Raw genomic sequence first — 21,092 nt, forward strand, 5'->3', positions numbered from 1 at the left:
TGGCGCTACTTTACGAATGTGCACTTAGCGAGGCTGATCTTGTTACGCTATATGCCTATTTATAACACCAGAATACCAAGGGCTATAATACATTTAGCATCACACAACAGGCAGCCAACGTAAATCAAATACTAAGTACATCCAGTGGTTGTTAAATTGCATTACGGCGGTAAAATGACAGAGAGAGAGAGTGGGCGTTTCTAATTTTTGAGAACGTGCACACAATCCAAGGTTAATGTTCATAAGAGAAATACATGTATACTGATCACCGGTACAATACTGGGTTAGGACCTGGCATTGCAACTGGTAGCCCCGAGTTTGATACCAGGCGGCACGTCAAACTAAGGAGTGACTGTTTCTACACGGAGCGACCTGAATGGAAAGCGATAGTCACGGGTCTTTTGACGGAGTGTGCGCCTCAGAGTAAGAGTTGGTTGAGAAAGAACCCTAGCTTTTCTGATTTGGCCAATTATCATTCAACATTGGCATCTAAAGTTGAAGGCGTCCGAACACGAGTGAAATGTTCTCAAATTGAACACTTGTTTGTTCAGTATTGTTTTATATCCGAGACATCAATCATACAGAGATACCATTAATTGCTTGTGATGTGCCACAAATTCTGACCAGTGAATGACGCCCAGGGCCGTACGTGCAGCAATAAGAGCCCAACACCTTCTGTAACACTAGTTCCCCGCCTACTGTAACACGAGTTTCCCGCCTACTGTAATACGAGTCCCCCGCCTACTGTAACACTAGTCCCCCGCCTACTGTAACACGAGTCCCCCCGCCTACTGTAATACGAGTCCCCCGCCTACTGTAACACAAGTCCCCGCCTACTGTAACACGACTCAACCGCCTACTGTAACACGAGTCCCCGCCTACTGTAACACGAGTTAACCGCCTACTGTAACACGAGTCAACCGCCTACTGTAACACGAGTCAACCGCCTACTGTAACACAAGCCCCCTGCCTACTGTAACACGGGTCAACCGCTTGTAAGGTCAGATCCGAATGACCAGTCACGTTCACTTCTACATGTATATCCGAGCGCTAAATGCGAAGGAGGTCAATATTTAAAGTTGTATTGTCCGAGTTTCGACAATTTCACCCCCCCCCCCCCTCTTTAAAAAAACCCCTGTTAAATCATCGCACATACGTACCTATGAGGCTATACGACATGCCATATATTATTTCACATGTTTTAACCAAAGTTATTTGATTTTAAATCGATGTTTACAAACAACTGTCACTCGGCCATTTCTAATGCACGAATCAAGTGAAAGTCACGTGTTCAGTTCAGACGATAAATATTTCAAGAAGTAATAGGATTAAAAAAAATTATACATTTTGTAACCTAAAAGAGTTAGAAGACGAATTTCATTTTATTTTGAAATGTCCTTTATATAACGGTTTAAGAATTAAATATATCAATGAATTTTATTACAAGAAGCCCAGTATCTTCAAATCAGTAAAGCTTCTTAGTGTAAATAATACAAAAGAATTCAATAATTTAGGAAAGTTCATACAACAGGCTACAAAGTTACGATCTTCATGTAATTTATGAAATGCTGTACTTGCAACGACATATTATTCACGTGCATTGTTATATGTATGTTGAAATGCATTGATTTTATATCCTCAAAATTGTATCTGTATGTCTACTCACCCTCTACTGTATTATTTGTATATATTTGTAAATATTTTGTATTTATAACCGATGAGCTGTATAGCTTAAGGAAATAAAGAATCGGAACCGGTGGTCTTATCTGTGTAAAGCAGTGTATTTTTTGTTACTACATTCCCGTGCCTTAAGTTAAAGAGCAATAAAAATATCAAATACCTCTTAGAAATTCGTTGATAAAAATTTAAAGTGACTGTGTCCAATTTCAAGACAAAAAGGTATTCTAAGGTTGAAAACAAGCCAATGTTTGGTTCTATCGAATAAAAAATGGAAATACTGGCTGTTCAATTTATAATATTTAAAGGGTTCGCACCTGAGACTTGAAGTACATGTAATGTCAATTTTTTGGGAAGTGTATGTTTGATTTCTACATTGAAGGAGAATTAAAATATCACAAAGAAAAACTGTGGTTGCACTGTTTGTTATTGAAGTACAGTGTTCTAAATATGACCTTTTTGCATTTAAAATTGACTCAAGATTTATTTAATTAAACTGTGAATGTCAACACAACATAACCAACACAAATCAATCATTACATAAAATAGGTACCTAATCATGTCTTCTAACAATACAGATTAAAAAATAAGTTTTAATACAAGTAATGGAAATAAATAATGACCTTTTAGCACTTGATATACGAAACAAATTCATCATATGAAAGGAGGGTTTAAAAGGACATACTGTAATGTCAATTTCTAAAATTTCAAAGAATTTTCAAGGTCTTGTCTTAAAATTCAAAATTGAACTTTAAAAAGTGGGGGTTAGAGATCAAATTTTTAAGTTATTGACGAAAATACTGAATTTTTATTCAAAATTTTGAGTAAATTAATCAATTTCTTTTAAGAACCGGTGTTCTGTTTGGAAAAAATGTATCAACCAAATTAATAAATTACAACATTTGAACTAGTTCCGAGTCTCGGCTACTTGTATCATAGATTATAAAACTGAAATACACGTATAGGAGTATAAAAATAGAAGATATGTTGGATGAAACAGTAACTGTAATATCAGGCAAATTTAGAACTTTTTGATTAATCAATCTTTCCGCCACAAAATATAGTCCCTGCCAAACCCTTTCAAAATTTAAGATGACACAAACGTTTTCAACTGGATAGAGTTCAGTAATAGATGTGTAATATGTTTGCACCTATGAGATCATTATTGAACCAGTAAATACTTTTATGCTCTCAATTTTTATAAGAATATAAAATTCTAGCATCCTGCGGAGTTGTGCTCAAAAGCCCAGGAGCTAACTTCCTTAATGCCTGTCTGATAAAAATTGAAAGAATGGATGTTCAAGTAAAAAAAGATACAAGTATGTAATTTTTTCAATGTGATAGAAAATTTATATAAATGTAATTTTTGGCCAACATTAAAGAGTATAGAAGGATCTGTAGTGGAAATATCTCAACATTTGACATGAACAAGTAAACAGTAATCAATCTCATGAATCCTATAGAGAAAGGCAGACGCGGATCCCTGGATATGCCAGAGGTGGGAGCAGGTGCGTAGGGGGAGTAAATGTTCCCTGTTGATCAGTCACACCCGCCGTGAGCCCTACAATGTATATCTTGATCTAGAAAAAGGAGCAATCCGTGGTCAAAATCAGTATGTCAATTGGTATTCAACACGTCAGACAGCGTTTGACCTAATGATAGTTTGTATTTGCAAAATACATTTCCTGAAGCACTAACACTCTTCATGACGTATGCTGGCGTAACACTCTTCATGACGTATGCTGGCGTAACACTCTTCATGACGTATGCTGGCGTAACACTCTTCATGACGTATGCTGGCGTAACACTCTTCATGACGTATGCTGGCGTAACACTCTTCATGACGTATGCTGGCGTAACACTCTTCATGACGTATGCTGTCGTGACACTCTTCATGACGTATGCTGTCGTGACGCGTTGCAGTTCATATCCTCGTGCATTTTTTAAAATGAAATATATATTTTAAGCAAGAAACAAAAATGTATTTGATAGACGTGGGGTACAGATTTGTCTAGAACAATTAAAAGATGGGCATGACGTCAATAATACCATGCACATAATCCTATAAAAAGCAATACAATTTGCAGAGGTCGAGGTACCAATCTTGAAAACTCCTGTTAGTAGTTCTATATCCGCGGACCATGACCGACGTCAGTTTTGGCTTCGTTCGAACTTCCGCCATAGTTCGTTTGCTCACAAATCTATTCGTAGATGATGTAATGAGTTTGGGACTCGAATTTGATCCGCCGACCCTGTATCAGCTTTGTCACGTCAACATTAAATCTGTTCGTTCTATGGTAATTAGATAGCATTACTTTTTATGTCATGTTTATGTTTGAATCAAGGTTATAAATACAAGTAACATATCACGACCATGAACACTGTCAAATGAAACAGTCTAGTAGATACAATATAATTGTGAGCGGATTAGACACCATGTGCCACACTCCCTAGTATGGCTTCAAGTAAAATTATTGTGCTTTGTGATCTTAGTTCTATGGAGCAGATACGTCCAATTACATACTGGCCAAAAAGGAAACATGCTAGATTTACTCCAAACTAAATAACCTCCGGAAATGTTATCAATATGTCGTGCGACTAACACCCGTCTTGTAGAATATTTCAGATAGGGACCATACGCGTCGACATAAAAGATGATTCATTGAAATGGAAGTAAATGTATATATCGAGTTTTCCTCTCATTAACAGCTTTTCTCGGAAATTTCCTCGGAGAACTGTCACTCAGGATTGTCACCGCACACGACATGGACGGAGCGGCAGTACGGCCGGTGTAATTGGCCCTCTTCCGGTACCTCTGGAGGTAGGTTTCTCTAATGCTAAACTTATTATTTTTAAAAAAAAAAAAAAATGCTTTTCTGATGTTCATTTGTTGTGTGGTGGTGGGTGTTTTTTTTTTTTTTTTTTTTTCATTTCTGTTATCAAAAAGGAAAGCCATTTAAAGCAAACTTGCATCAATTATCACCACGAAATCTTTAACTATTAATTTTTACTTTTTTCATATCAACAGTATCAAATCTAATTTTGTTTAATTAATTAGTTGTTTCGCCCTGTTTACGTGAACAGGCATATAGCTATAATTGGCATGGTTGTCTACAATATAGTATGCAATCAAGTCTAGAAAATAAAAGTACATTACAAATTTATTTAAACTTTCAAAATTTGAAAATGTAGGAATTTCAACAAAAAATTAGGGCTTTTTTAGGATTCTAAAGCTCAAATAAGGAAAATAAAGGCTGTTGTAGAAAAATATGGGCCCGCTTGAAAGCCCTATTAAGTCTAGAAAATAAAAGTACATTACTTACATGTATTACCAGGTCGCATTTTGAAATCTGCACTTTAAAACTTCTTATATCAACACTAGTGAAGAAAATAAGTTTATTGAATGGGATATTTAACAGTGACCATATTCTTCAATGTTAATCCGCCTTGAGTGTTATTATGTACCTGTGTGTGTCCATGGTGGTGAAAACCGTGTTTAAAACAAGTTCGTCGAGAGTTGAATGTAATTGAGTTTGAATGGATGGAGTACGTACTCAATTTAAAGAAAACAAAAAATTGATTTTCGCATGTTTCTTTCACTGAACTAGAATGGTTCATTTTAGATACAAGTGGGGATTCTCTGAATATTTCATATAGTGATTTTGGATTCAATAGAAAAACGAAATGCCGACACCAAAGAAAAAAAATTAGGGATAAAAAATTCCAGTCGTGTTCTAATTTGATCCTGCATCCAAACACAGGACTTGAGGGTGTTACAATTTTGTTATATAGGTGAAACATGCAACACTGATTTTAAATCATCAATGACTGATTGATGATTCATCAGTTACGCTTGATTGGGTTCAGTCTTTACATCACAGATACGTAAATTTCAGGACATGCATTTTCTATCTTCTGACCACAAGATAAAATATAGATATTATTTTCAGCATCAGAAAGTATGATGGACACGTGCATTGACAATGGTCAAGTAGAGATATGTGCCTGTTTACATTCTAAAGTTGCAATACATGAAAATAGTTTGGTCAACGGATGTGGTATATATTGTATGTATATAATTTGATTTTTATTCGAAAAACCGCCTGAAAATTAAAGAGGACAGATTTAGTAACTTTCAAGTATAGTGTAAAAACCATATGTGGTCATATTTCAATCATGGAATCGATTTTAGGGGAAAAGAACTCCGTATTGCATTGTTGTTTAGCTTTTTCAACATAGAAAGTAATTTACTAAATTTCAGAGAAATACAAATATGTTTGAATTTTAGTACCGGAATGTGCATGTTTTCCTTAGGACATTTTCCAAGTTATCATCGACAGGGCAAAGATTTCAGATTTGTTTAGGAATATCTATTATAATATTTAGCAAAATCGGCATACAGTTTATAAATATCTGACAAACTGTTGAATGAAGAAATTATGCAACATTCATTTTTTTCCCCTGACATCTGAATTTACACCCTGGTGTTTTATGTTAACCAGGGTGATCCGCCGACCTCCACACGAGAGAAAAATAAATAAGACTGAGTTTAGATTAAACTGAATATGAAAGTACACATATTCACACCATTTTAATTCATTCACAATTATATTTACATTTCCCATGTTTTTGTCTTCGATATTTTTAATCTGTAATGATAGCCATTTCCTCATGTATGCGATGCAGTTGTGAACAATGCGCGTATGAATCTGGATAAATATAGTACGTCTATTTTAACGACTGGAAATTCCCATAGAAATGAAAGTAGAGTGTAAATATAAAAGTAATTTTAATTTTTGATAATACACGAGGGTATGAAGTACAACGCTTCACACCGGCCTACTTTTCACGAAATGCTGAAGCATCGCGATTTCTGCCCTGAAGTATTTTCAAAAATGAGTTTTATTTCTTAAATGTCCACCTGAGAGCTGAGGTTCACCTATTCCAGCATAACTACATAATGTCATAGTATTCTGTTACATAGATACTTGTAGTATGACATGTGTATACACGATGTATAAACTCCCAGTCGTAGATCCGTGGGATACAAAGTCGTTGGTATTTGGGAAAATGTAACAGTCGGATACTATTGTTTCATAACTTTTCAAAGGCATGCACTTTCGAGGATAAAAAAAGTTTCGTTGATTAGAAATAGGAATTTATTCTATGTTCTTCCCGTATGGGTATCTGGAAGATCCCAAGATGTGGAGTCGAGAATGAAAAAAAAATTTAATCATTTACCATACATATTTTCAGAAAATTAGACTTTTCTTATTTTTACCAAGGGCTTTAAACTTTTTGAAAAAGTACCAGTCATAGGAATTTGATCTATTTCACTTTTCTCATTATCTAACAATAAACATTTATTTGAATTTAAGGTATCCGGTCCATAAAAGCATTTATTTTCTCAAAAAGTCATCTGTAGCTCTAAATCTTTTGTGAAAAGAAAGTGCCTGATTTTTAAGATAAAAATGGCACAGGGAGAGAGAGAGAGTAGATGATGCCACATCTATTTATAGTGAATTAGATTTTTTGTCAGAGTTATCTCCCCTTGTAGAAATGTAGAAAAAATAGAATATTTTTATAATTTGTAAGGTGACCTTTACTTTTCTTCACATATTTTGAAAGACCATGGTAATAGGAATCTTTTCACCATGAGCTTTCTTTGGAAATTATATTCTAATTGACTTTATATGTCAGAAATGTGGGGTTTTTTCCCATAGGGATTAATGTTAATCTCTATAACAGATATTTCTTATATGTCTTGTCAATTTTGAAAATTCTTCTGGTGAATCACTGTATATGTTAATTATCTTTCATTTGATACCAAGTTTGTATTAGAAAACAAAATGGGGGTTTAATGTATCGGATACCTTAAATCATTCAAAATTGTCTATCTCTTTCGCTATGCATTGAATAGAATACATTAATTACTTATATTGTTTAAAATGTCGTTTACCCCCACCCACCCCCGATTGAGAACATAAACATAGAACCGATCCGCGACCACGTAAACATGATATTTCTTTCTTTAGCATATACTAGCTCGTAAAATCTCTCCAGGGTCTTTAGAAGAACGAAACCGCTTATAATTTCAATGATTATACGAAACATTTTATGGCCATTTAGTTTGAGGGGCATGTTTAATGATCATCTTTCCTTGTGCTGCATCTAATCTTTCCTTGCCCATTAGACAATTTTGCTCTCGGTAAATTGTATCAATATCTTGTTTCTACTATTGTCGTTTGCAATTTTCTCTAGTAAGGTTCGCGAAATAATTTAGATCCGTCATTGAAGAACTCTTCACGTCTAAGAACACTGGGTCTTCGCAAGTTAATTTATCGCCTTGTATATGTATATCTATAGTGTCTTCGCTACGAAAACTTGAAGGAGGCAAACTATTTTTGCTACGAATGTTTCAAGGATGCAAATTATTGTTACAAGTTGCAAGAATTAAAAAGAAGTGTTTTAATGAAGTTTTAAGGTTAACGTACTTGCATTCCAGCTAGGACGCATGCGCATTGGAAACATAAATTTTATCCTAAAGATCCTACCAATTTAAGAGTTTGAGTATTCTATTATAATAGTATTCATTATGTATCACATAAATCATAATCAGTTTTGCTATTCCACCTGCGCGTTAAATAGTTATGATAGTTGATAGAACAGTTCACGGAGGGATGTTTTCTACACACCCTGTATACCGCATGCGGAAGCCCAGCCGCGACAGACCTAAGTCGTTCAAACAGGCATCAGGTGTAAATGTCACGGCTCCTCGGAGATGACCTCAAAAACGGATGTCACAATAGGTGTGACACGCTAAAGAACCCTCACTGCTCTATTGCCGTAAGCACCGAGCATAGGCCTAAATTTTAAGCCCTGTAGGTGAGACGGTGGTTTCGTAGTTATCTGCTCGACAGCCTAAATGAGTACGGCCAAACTCTAAAACACGGTTAAGTAAATCTGTGATTCGTGCGTATTTGGGAACGAAATCTTTTATTTGTAGCTTTTTTTTTTATTTTTAATATCCATGGTCCTTTCATGCACTTGTATGAAACACCGCAATGTATAACTTAGTTTGAGGGATGTGGAATTCGTTTTTATTGAATAATTCTTACTATTTTTCATTTTTACATTTAACTTTGGGGATATAGTTACGTTGTTGTCAGCATTGATGCAGTATGTAGATTCTTTTTGAAGGCGACTACGATCACATGATTAAATAATTTGTAAAAAAAAATATTTTAGAAGATAATAAGCCCCCCCCCCACCCACCCCCAACATTAAGGAGGTACTCTACTTTTTTTTAAAATCGTCATAATGGCTGACTTCCTTTTAAAACATGAATCAAAATATAAATATTAACAAGTTTTCTATTCATTTCATATTTCATTGCCTAGCTCAGTTGCTCAGTAGGTTAGCACGTCGACTGATGAACTGTAGATATCGGGTTCGAGTCCAGCATTTTTTTTTTTCAATTTTGTTCAGATTGTTTTCAAAACTTTATTGTACATATCCTCCACTTTTCATCCATATCAAATTTCTCTGGTGTAGCATTCCTCCTAAATTCATACTTGAAAAACATGTGTTTCTTAAAAGAAATAGTTTCGCGTGAATGTATTGAATTAATGGCGACGAATCCAATACCGAAGCCACAAGTCAGCTTTCATAATAGACCTAACAAGATGAAAGTGTCTTCAAATGATTGGCAGGCCCAGTCAATTATTCAGCACTATTTTTTCAATAAAGTCAAATCTTTCCGAAATTCATTAAGCTACAGAAGGAACACATTCCAAATTGTTATCTCCAGTGTAAAAATTCTTTTATTTCTGTTATCAACATTGTACATGAATTTTCTACAGGAAATTAAAAAAAAAAAACTCCACCGGAAAAATAAAGCCCTTATTAGATTTGAATTTCACAGCACGATTGTTATAAAGACGCCTAAGGAAATTTAAATTTTCTAAAGGATTTTTTAATGGGCGTATCTTACCTGTAAGGTGAGAGCCATCGATTATATGGCTACAAATGTAGTTCTGAAGTTTGTAGATGATCGTATATGATCAATGAGCTCATTGGCTGGTAAGTGCAAAAGTGTCAAATTCATCCTAGTGTGTTAATAAAAATTGTTGTAGAATTTTGTAAAACTATTTGGAAATTAAATGTTTAAACATTGTTAAATCTCTATTTTTACCACAAATATTTCCTATCAAACCACGTTTATTTTTGCAGGATATGCAAATCTTAATTACTTGAATCATTACCCAAAACTGAAATCCTTCAGAGACGTCTTTTATATTGTTGTTTGAGCAATGGACAGAAAATCCCACGTAAACACAGCAAGATCTTACTTCAATTGATGTATCCAGAATCTTGCATGGGTATCCTATGACCTTAATATCTACAGTGACATTGACAAATTTTTAGGACGACCTGTTCGTTCCTCAGGATTGTTTGTTTGTTTATTTGACGTCCCGTTGGGAAATCTTCACTCATATTGAGACGTCGCCAGGTTTAGGTGAAGTACCACAAATTTAGACCTATGTTTAGCACTCAGAGCCGTAGCAGTGAGGGCTCTTTACCGTGCTAACGCCTGTCGCGACACGGGACCTCCGTTTTTTTAAGTCATTTCCAAAACATCCGCTTTTAAATGCCGAGTGTTTGCGAAAGAACAATCACTATACATAACGTCTTAGATTGGACGTGGCCATGGCACGAGCAGGGCTCGAACTCACGGCCTCCCGGTTACGAAAGGAACGTTCTACCACTGAGTTAACGCGACCTGTACCCTTCCGCAGGACAAACGGAAAAGTTTTACAAACGTAGTAAGTTGAATATGTGCGTATATACACTGTAAATTTGTTTATTGTATTGGTGTCCCGACCAATAGGTTATTGAAAAAGCAAAATAAGACACATCCTATTCGTCCACAAAACGCGAAGATAATTATTCTCCAAGGAAGACGAGTTAATTAATGGTGGTCATTAATTCAAAAATAAACTCGTACCCGCATTGATCATGTCTTGAGCAGAAAGATATGCAAGGTGAAGATAACGAACAGTGATCAATCTCTTAACTCCTACAAGCAATACAAAATAGATAGTTGGGCAAACACGGACTCCTGGACACACCAGAGGTGGGGTCAGGTGCCTAGGAGGAGTAAGCATCCCCTGTTGATCGGTCACACCCGCCGTGAGCCCCATATCCTGATCAGGTAAACGGAGTTATCCGCAGTCAAAATCAGTGTGCCAAGAACGGCTTAACAATCGGTATGAAACACGTCAAACAGCATTTGACCCAATGCAAGGTCGTATTGACGAACTAGATCGTTATAACGACCATAGAATTTGCGAAATGCTGACTTCAATCGAGACTGTTGAAATCCCTGTACCATCAACTTGTTTGTCAATAGCTTACCTCGATTTAAAAACTGACCATACCCAGAACAAGCCCCCGCACACCGAACCAGCCGAGATACACAAACACCATACGCAGGCGACAATATAATAGAATCACAAAAAATGAACTCTTCAAGAGTTTAGGTGACTTTGTCTGATCATGGTCTAAGTAAAGTGGTGGATTCGTCTGCCTTGATGGGTGCGTGCAACGCGTAGGAAAATGGGACTGACACGCTCAGACCTGATCACTGCGGATATGCCTGCTGATTATTTGACTTTCTAGGCTGCTAATCTTTTTCCCCCATGAGTTGGTCCACTTTGTTTACTTTCTTTGGTCTTTTTAACTCCATGCTATTTTTTCCATAGTACTTTTATAAAATAAACAATCTTACTTGGGTACAAATTGATTTTTGCATTGATGACCATCATTAGTTAACTCGTCCTCCTTATATATAACGTCTCAATACGAGTGAAATTTTTTCGAATGGACATAAAACAAACAAGGTCTTTTTCCATAAGAATCACGAACAAAGACAAAGGTCTTTTCCAATAAGAATCACGAACAAAGACAATAAAGGTCTTTTCCCATAAGAATCACGAACAAAGACAATAAAGGTCTTTTCCCATAAAAGTCACAAATGACAGGTTACGTTTTTAAATTATTCAAATTCCTAGAACCCAAAGGGTCAAATATTATTGATATTGTATACTAAATATACACGTGTGTGAGTATATATACGTATTAGTAATTTTTAGCAACAAAAACAAAATTACATGAAATATAATACTTGTATATTTTTGGTTGAATACTTGTGTTTGGCAGCTAGTACATGTACATATGTCAACATAACAATGTCCTACCTTAATTAAAAACCATGAAAACTTGATGCTATATTTATCATGAAAAGGTACTATACAAGAAAAAAACTCTTTCTGCGTTACCCCCCCCCCCCCCCCTCCTACTCCACCCCAACAGGTCATTAAGGACAACATTATGTTTATTAAATTAGTTAAAAATAGTCCGTTGATTAATTCGATTTTTGTTAGTGAGACAAAGGAATTCATATCTGAAAGCACCGAACGTATCATTGAAACCACTGAATGTAATTATCAGTGTGTGCCACCATCTGCATGATTCTTACATGGACTGCTACTTTAAAATTACTAAAACTCTGAATATAACCAAAACACAGAGTTTAATTACTAAATCTCCGTCTGAATATGTATCACACGATTGATTGATTGTATATTGTTTAATGTCACTCTCGAGAATATTTCACTCATATGGAGACGTCACCATTGCTGGTGAAAGGCTGCAAAATTTAGGCCTATGCTCGGCGCTTACGGCCTTTGAACAGGTAGGGATCATTATTGTGCCACACCTGATGTGACACGGGACCTCGGTTTTTGCGGTCTCATCCGAAAGACCGCCCCATTTAGTCGCCTCTTACGACAAGCAAGGGGTACTGAGGACCTAGCACTCTTATCCGGGTCCTCACGGGACGCCTCTGTATTAAACAACAGCGAGGGCAAAGTAAGTACTGGAAATCACCACACGTCCAACGATGAACACAAAAACACATTGTACATTGTGCATATCTAACATCTATATTATCACTTTTCAGTGCAGATATATAATATTAAATATTACGATTTAGGATTTTTACCCACCTCCACCGTTTTCATTGAAGATACTAACAGTTTTATATACCGCTAATTACTGCTAACTACAGACAAATAATATTATACAGGAAATAAGATTGACATTTCAATGAACACAGATCATGGATTGTGTTGATCATACTAAATCCAACTTTTCAAATTCCTAATGTTTCATCAAGCGCGTATTCGTATAAACCACGGCAGAGTCTGAGTCATTGATTTCTCCCGAAATGTCTACTCGCTGATAAATAGACTTAATTTTTTTTTACTGCTTCTAAATGAGACGGGATAACGGACAACTCGTAAGGATTCATTAGTAGAACAAATTATCAAGCCCCAGTCTCTTAGTAAAACCTCGCTCGATCGGGTTCTACATGCATTTAATTATGCCGTCATTGGTTGTCGCCCTTTTATCTGAAATAGTAGAATTAATGTTAATTGTTTATTTATTTCATCCTAATAATGTAGAATTAAATGAAAAATCCATGGATCTGAGCAAAGTAAATCAACGTAATGATGGAACCCTGTTTAACCCGTGATAGATATTTTACACATGCGCGTGATTGTGTAAGAATTAATCAATGTTAGTATAATCTGTAACTTCAGTATTTTGTTGATGAAAAAAAAAATTCAATTTGATAAGCAGATGTGTATATAAGAATATTTTGGTTGGATAACTTTAAGGCAAATTCAAACACGAAAAGTTTAAATGTTGTGATTTTTCGTTGAAAGCTTAATTAAGCGAGCTTTTCTGATCACTTTTTGTCCTGTGTCTGTCTATCCTTCCTTGAACTTTTTTCCTATTTTCGACATCTTCTCCAGAAGGCTAATTTTCCGCAAAGCATGCTTCGGTAAAGAGCAACCAAGTTTGTTTATATAAAGTGGCACATACTTTTTTGAATGGAGATGATTTAAAAGAGTTAGTAAATATTTTATGGCATCTTCCCAAGAACCATGCACTGGGCCAATTTCAGTCAAACTTGGTACAAATCAATCTTGGGTAAAAAGGAGAAAAGAAACGGCAAAATTAAGATGGGGTCATTTCGAAAATCTTCTCAACAGGAAATACTCATGGACCAGAAAAGTTGAAATTTACATGACAGCTTCCTGACATAGTGTAGCTTCAAATCAATTTCATTTACTTCAATTTCATCATTGTTTAACGATAAACACATTTAATTTTGATTTAAAACTGTCAAAATTGTTCATTATGCTTTTGTTATACATTGAATACCTTAAACTGGTCAGCTCTCCTTTCGTTTTGTTATTTTGATGTATAAGTATTACAAGACGAAATATTAACGAGTAATAAATGTAGATACTAAATTATCGGTAAGAGTTAATGGCTAGGCTCCACAGCTTCAGTTTCTAACTTGTTAATAGAAAATAATAGCGTGAAGAAAAGAGAATGGTGATGCTTAATACTATAAGAATTCTTTCAACATCTGATCAATGGCGTGCGTGTCAGGCTTGCTTTTCTACAAGGAAATGTTTATTGAATGAAAGTAGACTTAAGAGCGAAAATGGATAATTTTATTTTGCTTTTGATATGAATAAACTGACTTGTTGCTGTTTTTGGCAATTTCGGTATCGCTTTCCTTAAAATGAAAGCACCGACACGAAATATTGGTGCATTTACATTCTCCATGAGTGGATAAGCTTACTATGTATAGCATGCTGTCTTGCTTAGGTCTAGAACAAGGCCACTTTGACTTCAAGTATCCAGCTCTCGCACACATTAAGGAACTTAAAAGTAGGTCGTATCATTCAACTTCATTTGAAATAGTCAGAGAGGGTTAATTACAATTAAATGCTAGCTCTTCATGAGATCCTGCATTACCAGAATGACCTATAAATTATGATAAACAACTGTTTCATTCATCTGTTCATCAAGATCGTTCGTAAGGAATTGCCCTTTGTTTATCATATATATCCCGTAGGTATTCCGCCCATCAGGTTACAAAAAATAAAAATGCATTTTCTCCCTTTATTGCGCTGTTTTTCTGTAGTATTATATTATGCCGTTGTAACCGGGTGATCGTATGAAATTATTGATTTATACCTAAATAGTGTCCCTTGGGGATCCGGGTTAGAACAGGTCCTCAGTACCCCTTGTATGTCGTAAGAGACGACTAAATGGGGTGGTCCTTCGGATGAGACTGCAAGGACCGTGGCAGAAACAATTTTATCCCTTGGTGTGCCAAAACAGTAAACAAGCATTAAGCAACAGTGTCAGTATGCAATAACTTTTTATAGTATACATATTTTTTTCTTTTTACATTTTTAAGTGCGAATAATCTTATGCTTGTATTTCGTGATATGTGAATTCTTCTATAAATCATTAATCTATGAAATTTTACATGTGAACTGTGATTATGTACTTTCACACTGTCTAGTTCAAAAACAAATTATTATTATTATCATCAAAAATCGAGGCCCCATATCATAGCAGGTGTGGCACGTTAAAACTCCCTCCCTGCTCAAAGGCCGAAAGCGCCGAACATAGACCTAGACTTTACAGCCCTTCATCGGCGATGGTGATGTCTCGATATGAGTAAAAATTCTCAAAAGGGACGTTAAATAAACATAAACAGTGAATGATAGAAAACGAAAGAAATCTTACAAGTTTTATCAGTATATATTCTATACAGTACCTGTTGACTTGTTTGTCGTGTAACAAAATATTCATAATGTTGAATTCAAAATAATTACACTGTATCCGATAATATAACAGATATGAATATGTAAAACATTTCAACTAAACTTAAATATTATGAGTTAAGTTTCTTCCAAGAAATTGTTGATGTTCCCTTCGTAACTCTTTGCTTGCCCTGACCATTTCTGTAAAAAAGTCATAGATATTTGTACGATGTACATGTTTTACCCTCAGAAACCATTCTCTGATGAGACAATGTAGGTGATGGTCCCTTCCTAACTCTCGGCTTGCTCTGACCGTTTCTGCAAAAAAGTAATAGATTATTGTACAATATAACCCCAGAAACCATTCTCTGATGAGACAAATGTAGGTTTTTCAATAAGAGTCCTGGGGATGTCTTTCCGAACCTTGCTGAAGTTAAATTAATTGGGCTATGCATCTAAAGTACAATGTACATGGTTATTTTTCAAACATTTCCTGGTGAATCATTTTCCATGTTGATGTTCTTTATAATGAAAACATTTTCGGCTAATTATGTATCGATACTGAAAGATGAACCCTAATCCCATCTGGAAATAGTACAAGAAATTCGATCTGAAGAGCTCCTTGTTTGGCATGCGATTTGTCTAGTGAACGGAATGCATTTTGATCTTTAATGGGTTATTTTTTTGTCTTTTCCGTTTCAGACCGATCCATAGAGACCCATTAACGGTCATGCAAATAAGGAAGATGAAATTTCCGGATTACATTTATGTGAGTACAGATTTTTTTCCCCCATGTATTATCCCCAGCTGAACAAACCGTTGTAAATACCTTCTTCTGTTATCATTTTATGCCTGGGTTTATATTGAAAATAACTGGATCTTAAATTTTAACTGTAGAATATATTTTTGTTGTCGTAAAATGCCAACTACAATACGAATATTTATACGCCTTTTCTAGATAAGATATTGAAGCTATCTCTCGTTTATTATTTACCGTCTAAACTTAGTTCTCATATCTATCATTTTCCAAGAAATTCTTATCTATATTTGACATATATTTAAATAGATAAATGAATATATATATATATATATATATATATATATATATATATATATATATATATATATCCAATAATAAAAGTCAAGAAACACAAAACTCGAATAACATAATAAATGTTATTCGAGTTTTGTGTTTCTTGACTTATTATTGGATGTATTTACTGTATCAAATACTGAATTCTTTTTACAAACTATATATATATATATATATATATATACACACACACACACATATATATATATATATATATATATATAATTTACTGATGTTCCTTTACACAAAAGTGCTGGATTTTACGATTGTTTTGATCGCTCATATATGATTACATAAAGCAATATTTTATATACTGTTTACATCTTTCGTCATCATGAAAACAATCTTTAATTTGTATGCGTTAAAATGTTGATGATTCTTAAAACGAATGTGATACCCGTATGTAGGATGTTGCATAGTGTATTACCTTACCTTTCCAAATTTTATTTCTGACCGGCAGTGTACATCGATCAGTTAGTATGAATTTTGTAGCTGCTTTGAATTCAATTTTATTATTTCTGTTGTTGCGCATTTAGCTCGTCACGTGACCAAACATTGGTGTCCAAGATATGACTGCATGGTGTTTTGGATCTGCTCTGTTCCTGGTTCTATTTTTAGCTGGAGCTCACGGGGTACGCACGTGAACAATCTTGATTATTAAATATACATGTAGAACTACGTAGTAATTTTTTTGGACTTTAATTTATACAATAATTCTATGATTCTAACTATTTTTTGTAGAGCTGTAATTTCGTTTTGTCGTTGACTTTCTATACATGTACATATTTTACCTTATGGCTTTGGTATTTTAGTCGTGCTCTTTCAGTTCTCTCGTCATTCCTTCAGTTATTCTCTTGATGTTTTTACTGGGTTTAAATTAGAATTTCGTATTTCCCTTTCCGACCGATTAATTTATTGCTATTTCTCTTAGATTGTTTTTGGATGACAAATTACAATATTCCTTTAATTTTTCTCTTGAAAGTTGGTTTGAAGCAAACACTCGGAAAAGAGATTCGTTCGTTGAATTTCATTATTTTTAGCTCACATGAACTGAAAGCTCAGGTGAGCTTTCCTGGTCGCCTGTTGTCCGTCGTCTGTAAACGTTTGACATTTTCGACTTCTCCAAAGCCACTGGGCCAATTTCAACCAAACTTCGCAAACAGTATCCGTGGGTACCAGGCTTTCAAGTTTGTTCAAATGGAGTGTCATGCCTCTTTCAAAGGGGATATAATCACAAAAATGCAAAAAAGGGTGGGGTCATTTAAAAATCTTTTCAAGAAACACAAGGCCAGAAGAGTTGAAATTTACAAGAAAGCTTCCTGACATAGTGCAGATTCAGGTTTGTTAATATCTTGAATCCCAGGGGTAGGATGGGGGCCACAATTGGGGGTCAAAGTTTTACATACAAATATATAGGGAAATATTTTATAAATCTTCTCCTGAAGAACCAATTGGCTAGGAAAGCACAAATTTAATTGAAAGCTTCTTGGCATAGTCCAGATTCAAATTTATTAAAATCATGGTCCCCGGCAGTAGGTTGGGACCACAATAGGGTGTCAAAATTTTACATCCGAATATATAATGAAAATCTTCTCAAGAACCAATGGTCTAGGAAAGTACAAATTTACTTTAAAGCTTCTTGACATAATACATATTCAATTTTATTAAAATTATGGTCCTGGGGGTAGGATAGACTTACCATAGGGAATCAAAGTTATACATACAAATACATTGGGAAAATATTTAAAAATATTCTCAAGGCCCAATTGGCTAGGAAAGCACAAATTTACATGAAAGCTTCCTGACATAGTGCAGATTCAAGTTTATGAATTATGAAAATCATGGCCCTCGGGGGTAGGTTGGGACCACAATAGGATATTAAAGCTTTTCATGCGAATATATAGGGAAAATCATTAAAACTCTTCTGAAGAATCACTGGACCAGAAAAGTTTACATTTCCATGAAAGCTTCCTGACATAGTGCAGATTCAAGTTCGTTAAAATCATGACCCCCGGGGATAGGATGGAGCCATGATAGGGGATCAAAGTTTTACATGCGAATATATAGGAAAAATCTTTAAATTTAGGTCAAGGTGACTCAGGTGAGCGACGTGGCCCATGGGCCTCTTGTTTAATTCTGTGCTCCAAAACCGAAATAGTTTTCCCTAATTACCTACCAATGTATTTAGGTCAAACAGGGGGTCGGAAAGCGGAAACAGACAATGCGTCTAGTTTAAATAATTTTATTCCTGTACATGTAGGTGACTCTCATTCTATAATTGTGGTTTTATCATTTTAGGGCTTAGAATTTCTCTGAATTATAAAAAATGTTTTACAGTTTTGTAGCTTTTCAATTAAAGAGACACAACAGCTCATTTTGCGCAAATATCATGAAATTACAATTTCCCCAGAGCTTTCTCAAATTGTGTTGCATGGTTGAAAGTGTGAACTTTACGAAACTAACATTTATATAAAGTTGAAACTTCTCGTTTTAACGGGAAAATTAATACTTTTTGATGGCCTATACAGCCCCCCCCCCCCAAAAAAAAAACCCAACAAACAACAAAAAACATCGAGTCTCCTTCTTTCGGTCTTCAGACGCATGCGCTTAGACGATAAACAATGCAGCATGTCGTCAAGTGCGAGAAAATTTAGTGGATAGACCCAGCATTTTCACAGATTCTGTGAGAAAAAGAGGTAAGACTAGAATAAGATAAAATATACATTGGGTTCAGTATGAGCATATCTAGGAGAAACACACACACACACTGGACTCAGTGGCGGATCCAGGATTTCCGGGGGGGGGGGGGGGGGGGGGGGGCATGTGAAAGTCAAGTATTTGCTGAAATACTAAGTCATGTTGGGTGTCAAATCTGGAGTTTGACTTACATTTTGTAGCGAAGAAAAGGGAGGGGCACCTGATCCCTCTTTTAATCTGCAACTTGGACTAGCGAAGACACTACTTTAAAAGTGCTATTTTTATCTGAATACATCACCTAGTTTAAAAACATTGGTCAATATGAACATCGAATGGTTTCTGTTAAAATACTGATTTAAAACTACTTAATTATGAAAAGCAGGAAATAATCCCATACTTGAAGTGCGAGCGTGGACCCTCTAAGGAATATTTAAATACTTTTCTACACAACACCTTTGCTGTCATTCAAAATCACGTGATGTGAATTATTTGCATTTAAAAGTCCGAGTCGGCATAAAGAAACCTTTCAATTCCAGGTGATCTTCAAAGCGCAGTTGAGAGTTGTCAGTTAAACACTTGATTAAAATGTGGGAAATGAGCTGTAGTGTCTGTTTATGAAATCGATGGCAAAACATCACATGGTTTTACGTATAGTATCTACAAACAAGATTTTTTAAAATCCGGAATTACGTCACGCATGCGTACTAGTACTACTTGATGGTACAGTGATAGCTTAATGGTACAGTGGTATAGTGGTTAGATCGTTCGCTTCGTACCGGTCGCGGTAACTCAGCGGTAGAGGGTTCGCTACGTAACCCTGAGGTTGTGAGTTCGAGCCCCGCTCGTGCCATGACCGCGTCAAACAAATACATGTATGTAGTGATTACTTCTTGAGAAAGAATCACGGTTCTTTCGAATATGACTTTAAAAATGGAGGTCCTGTGTTGCTGCAGGCGTTGACACGTTAAAGAACCCTCATCCGGGTTAAAATAAGTCCTCAGTACCCATTGTTTGTCGTAGAAGGCGACTAAATGGGGCGGTCATTCGGATGATACCACAAAAACCGAGGTCCTGTGTCACAGCATTTGTGGCACGATAAAGATCCCTCCCTGCTCAAAGGCCATAAGCGCCAAGCATAGGCCGAAATTTTGCAGCCCTTCACCGGTAGTGGTGACGTCTCTATATAAGTGAAATATTCTCAAGAGGGACGTTAAACAATATACAACCATTCAATCAATCTAAGATGACACGGGACCTTCGTTAAGGTCATATCCGAAAGTCCCGTGATCTTCACCGGACGTTTGGTGAAGGATCCCTAACTATTATTATATGTTACTTATTAGGCTTGACTGGCCGCGACAGATCTAAGTCGTTAAAACAGGTAGTGACAGTTCCATCGCCAAACGCTCGATATCAGGTGTGACTGTCACGGGTCATCCGAGATGACGGATGTCCCGTGCCACAGTAGGTGTGGCACGCTGAAGAACCCTCACTACTTAATGGCTGTAAGCGCCAAGTATAGGCCTAAATTTCAAGCCCTTCACCGTCATTGGTGATGTCTCCAAAGGAGTAAAAAATTCTCGAGAGGGACTTTAAACAAGATACAATCAATCAATCATATTAGGTTTGACGCGTGGACTAAATCTACCCGAAAGACCATGTGACTTTCACTCCTAATGCCGTGTGCTTGAAATAGATCATCATCGGAAACCCACGGTTGATTACGCTTTGTTCCTCTCTCCATGATGAAGCGTAATCAACCGTGGGCTTCCGATGGAGAGAGGAACGAAGCGTAATCAACCGTGGGTTTCCGACGATGGAAATAGATATAGCAACCATTTATGTTTCATGCAGCATCGGGATCGACCTCCCGGTTGTGATGAAAAAGCACTACGTTCGAGGGCCGTAACCGGTAAAGCAACATT

At 35.9% G+C, this 21,092-nt stretch overlaps 1 protein-coding gene across 8 annotated transcripts in view; it reads left to right on the plus strand.

Annotated features, from left to right (window-relative positions):
- The window catches only part of LOC125665556 (parathyroid hormone/parathyroid hormone-related peptide receptor-like), a 54,506-nt gene that overhangs the window by 13,643 nt on the left and 19,771 nt on the right, over positions 1 to 21,092 (plus strand). For 7 of the 8 annotated variants that reach the window (XM_048898257.2, XM_048898255.2, XM_048898254.2 and 4 more), the window contains 3 exons: positions 4,387 to 4,498; positions 16,080 to 16,146; positions 17,007 to 17,102. In XM_048898257.2, the coding sequence (XP_048754214.1) occupies positions 17,040 to 17,102 (63 nt within the window). In that variant the 5' untranslated portion in view covers positions 4,387 to 4,498; positions 16,080 to 16,146; positions 17,007 to 17,039. The remainder of the gene's footprint in view (positions 1 to 4,386; positions 4,499 to 16,079; positions 16,147 to 17,006; positions 17,103 to 21,092) is intronic. The other variant, XM_056152306.1, reaches the window with a different exon arrangement.

Source organism: Ostrea edulis, chromosome 10 (genome assembly GCF_947568905.1).
Source record: "Ostrea edulis chromosome 10, xbOstEdul1.1, whole genome shotgun sequence".
Classification (NCBI taxonomy): Eukaryota; Metazoa; Mollusca; class Bivalvia; order Ostreida; family Ostreidae; genus Ostrea; species Ostrea edulis.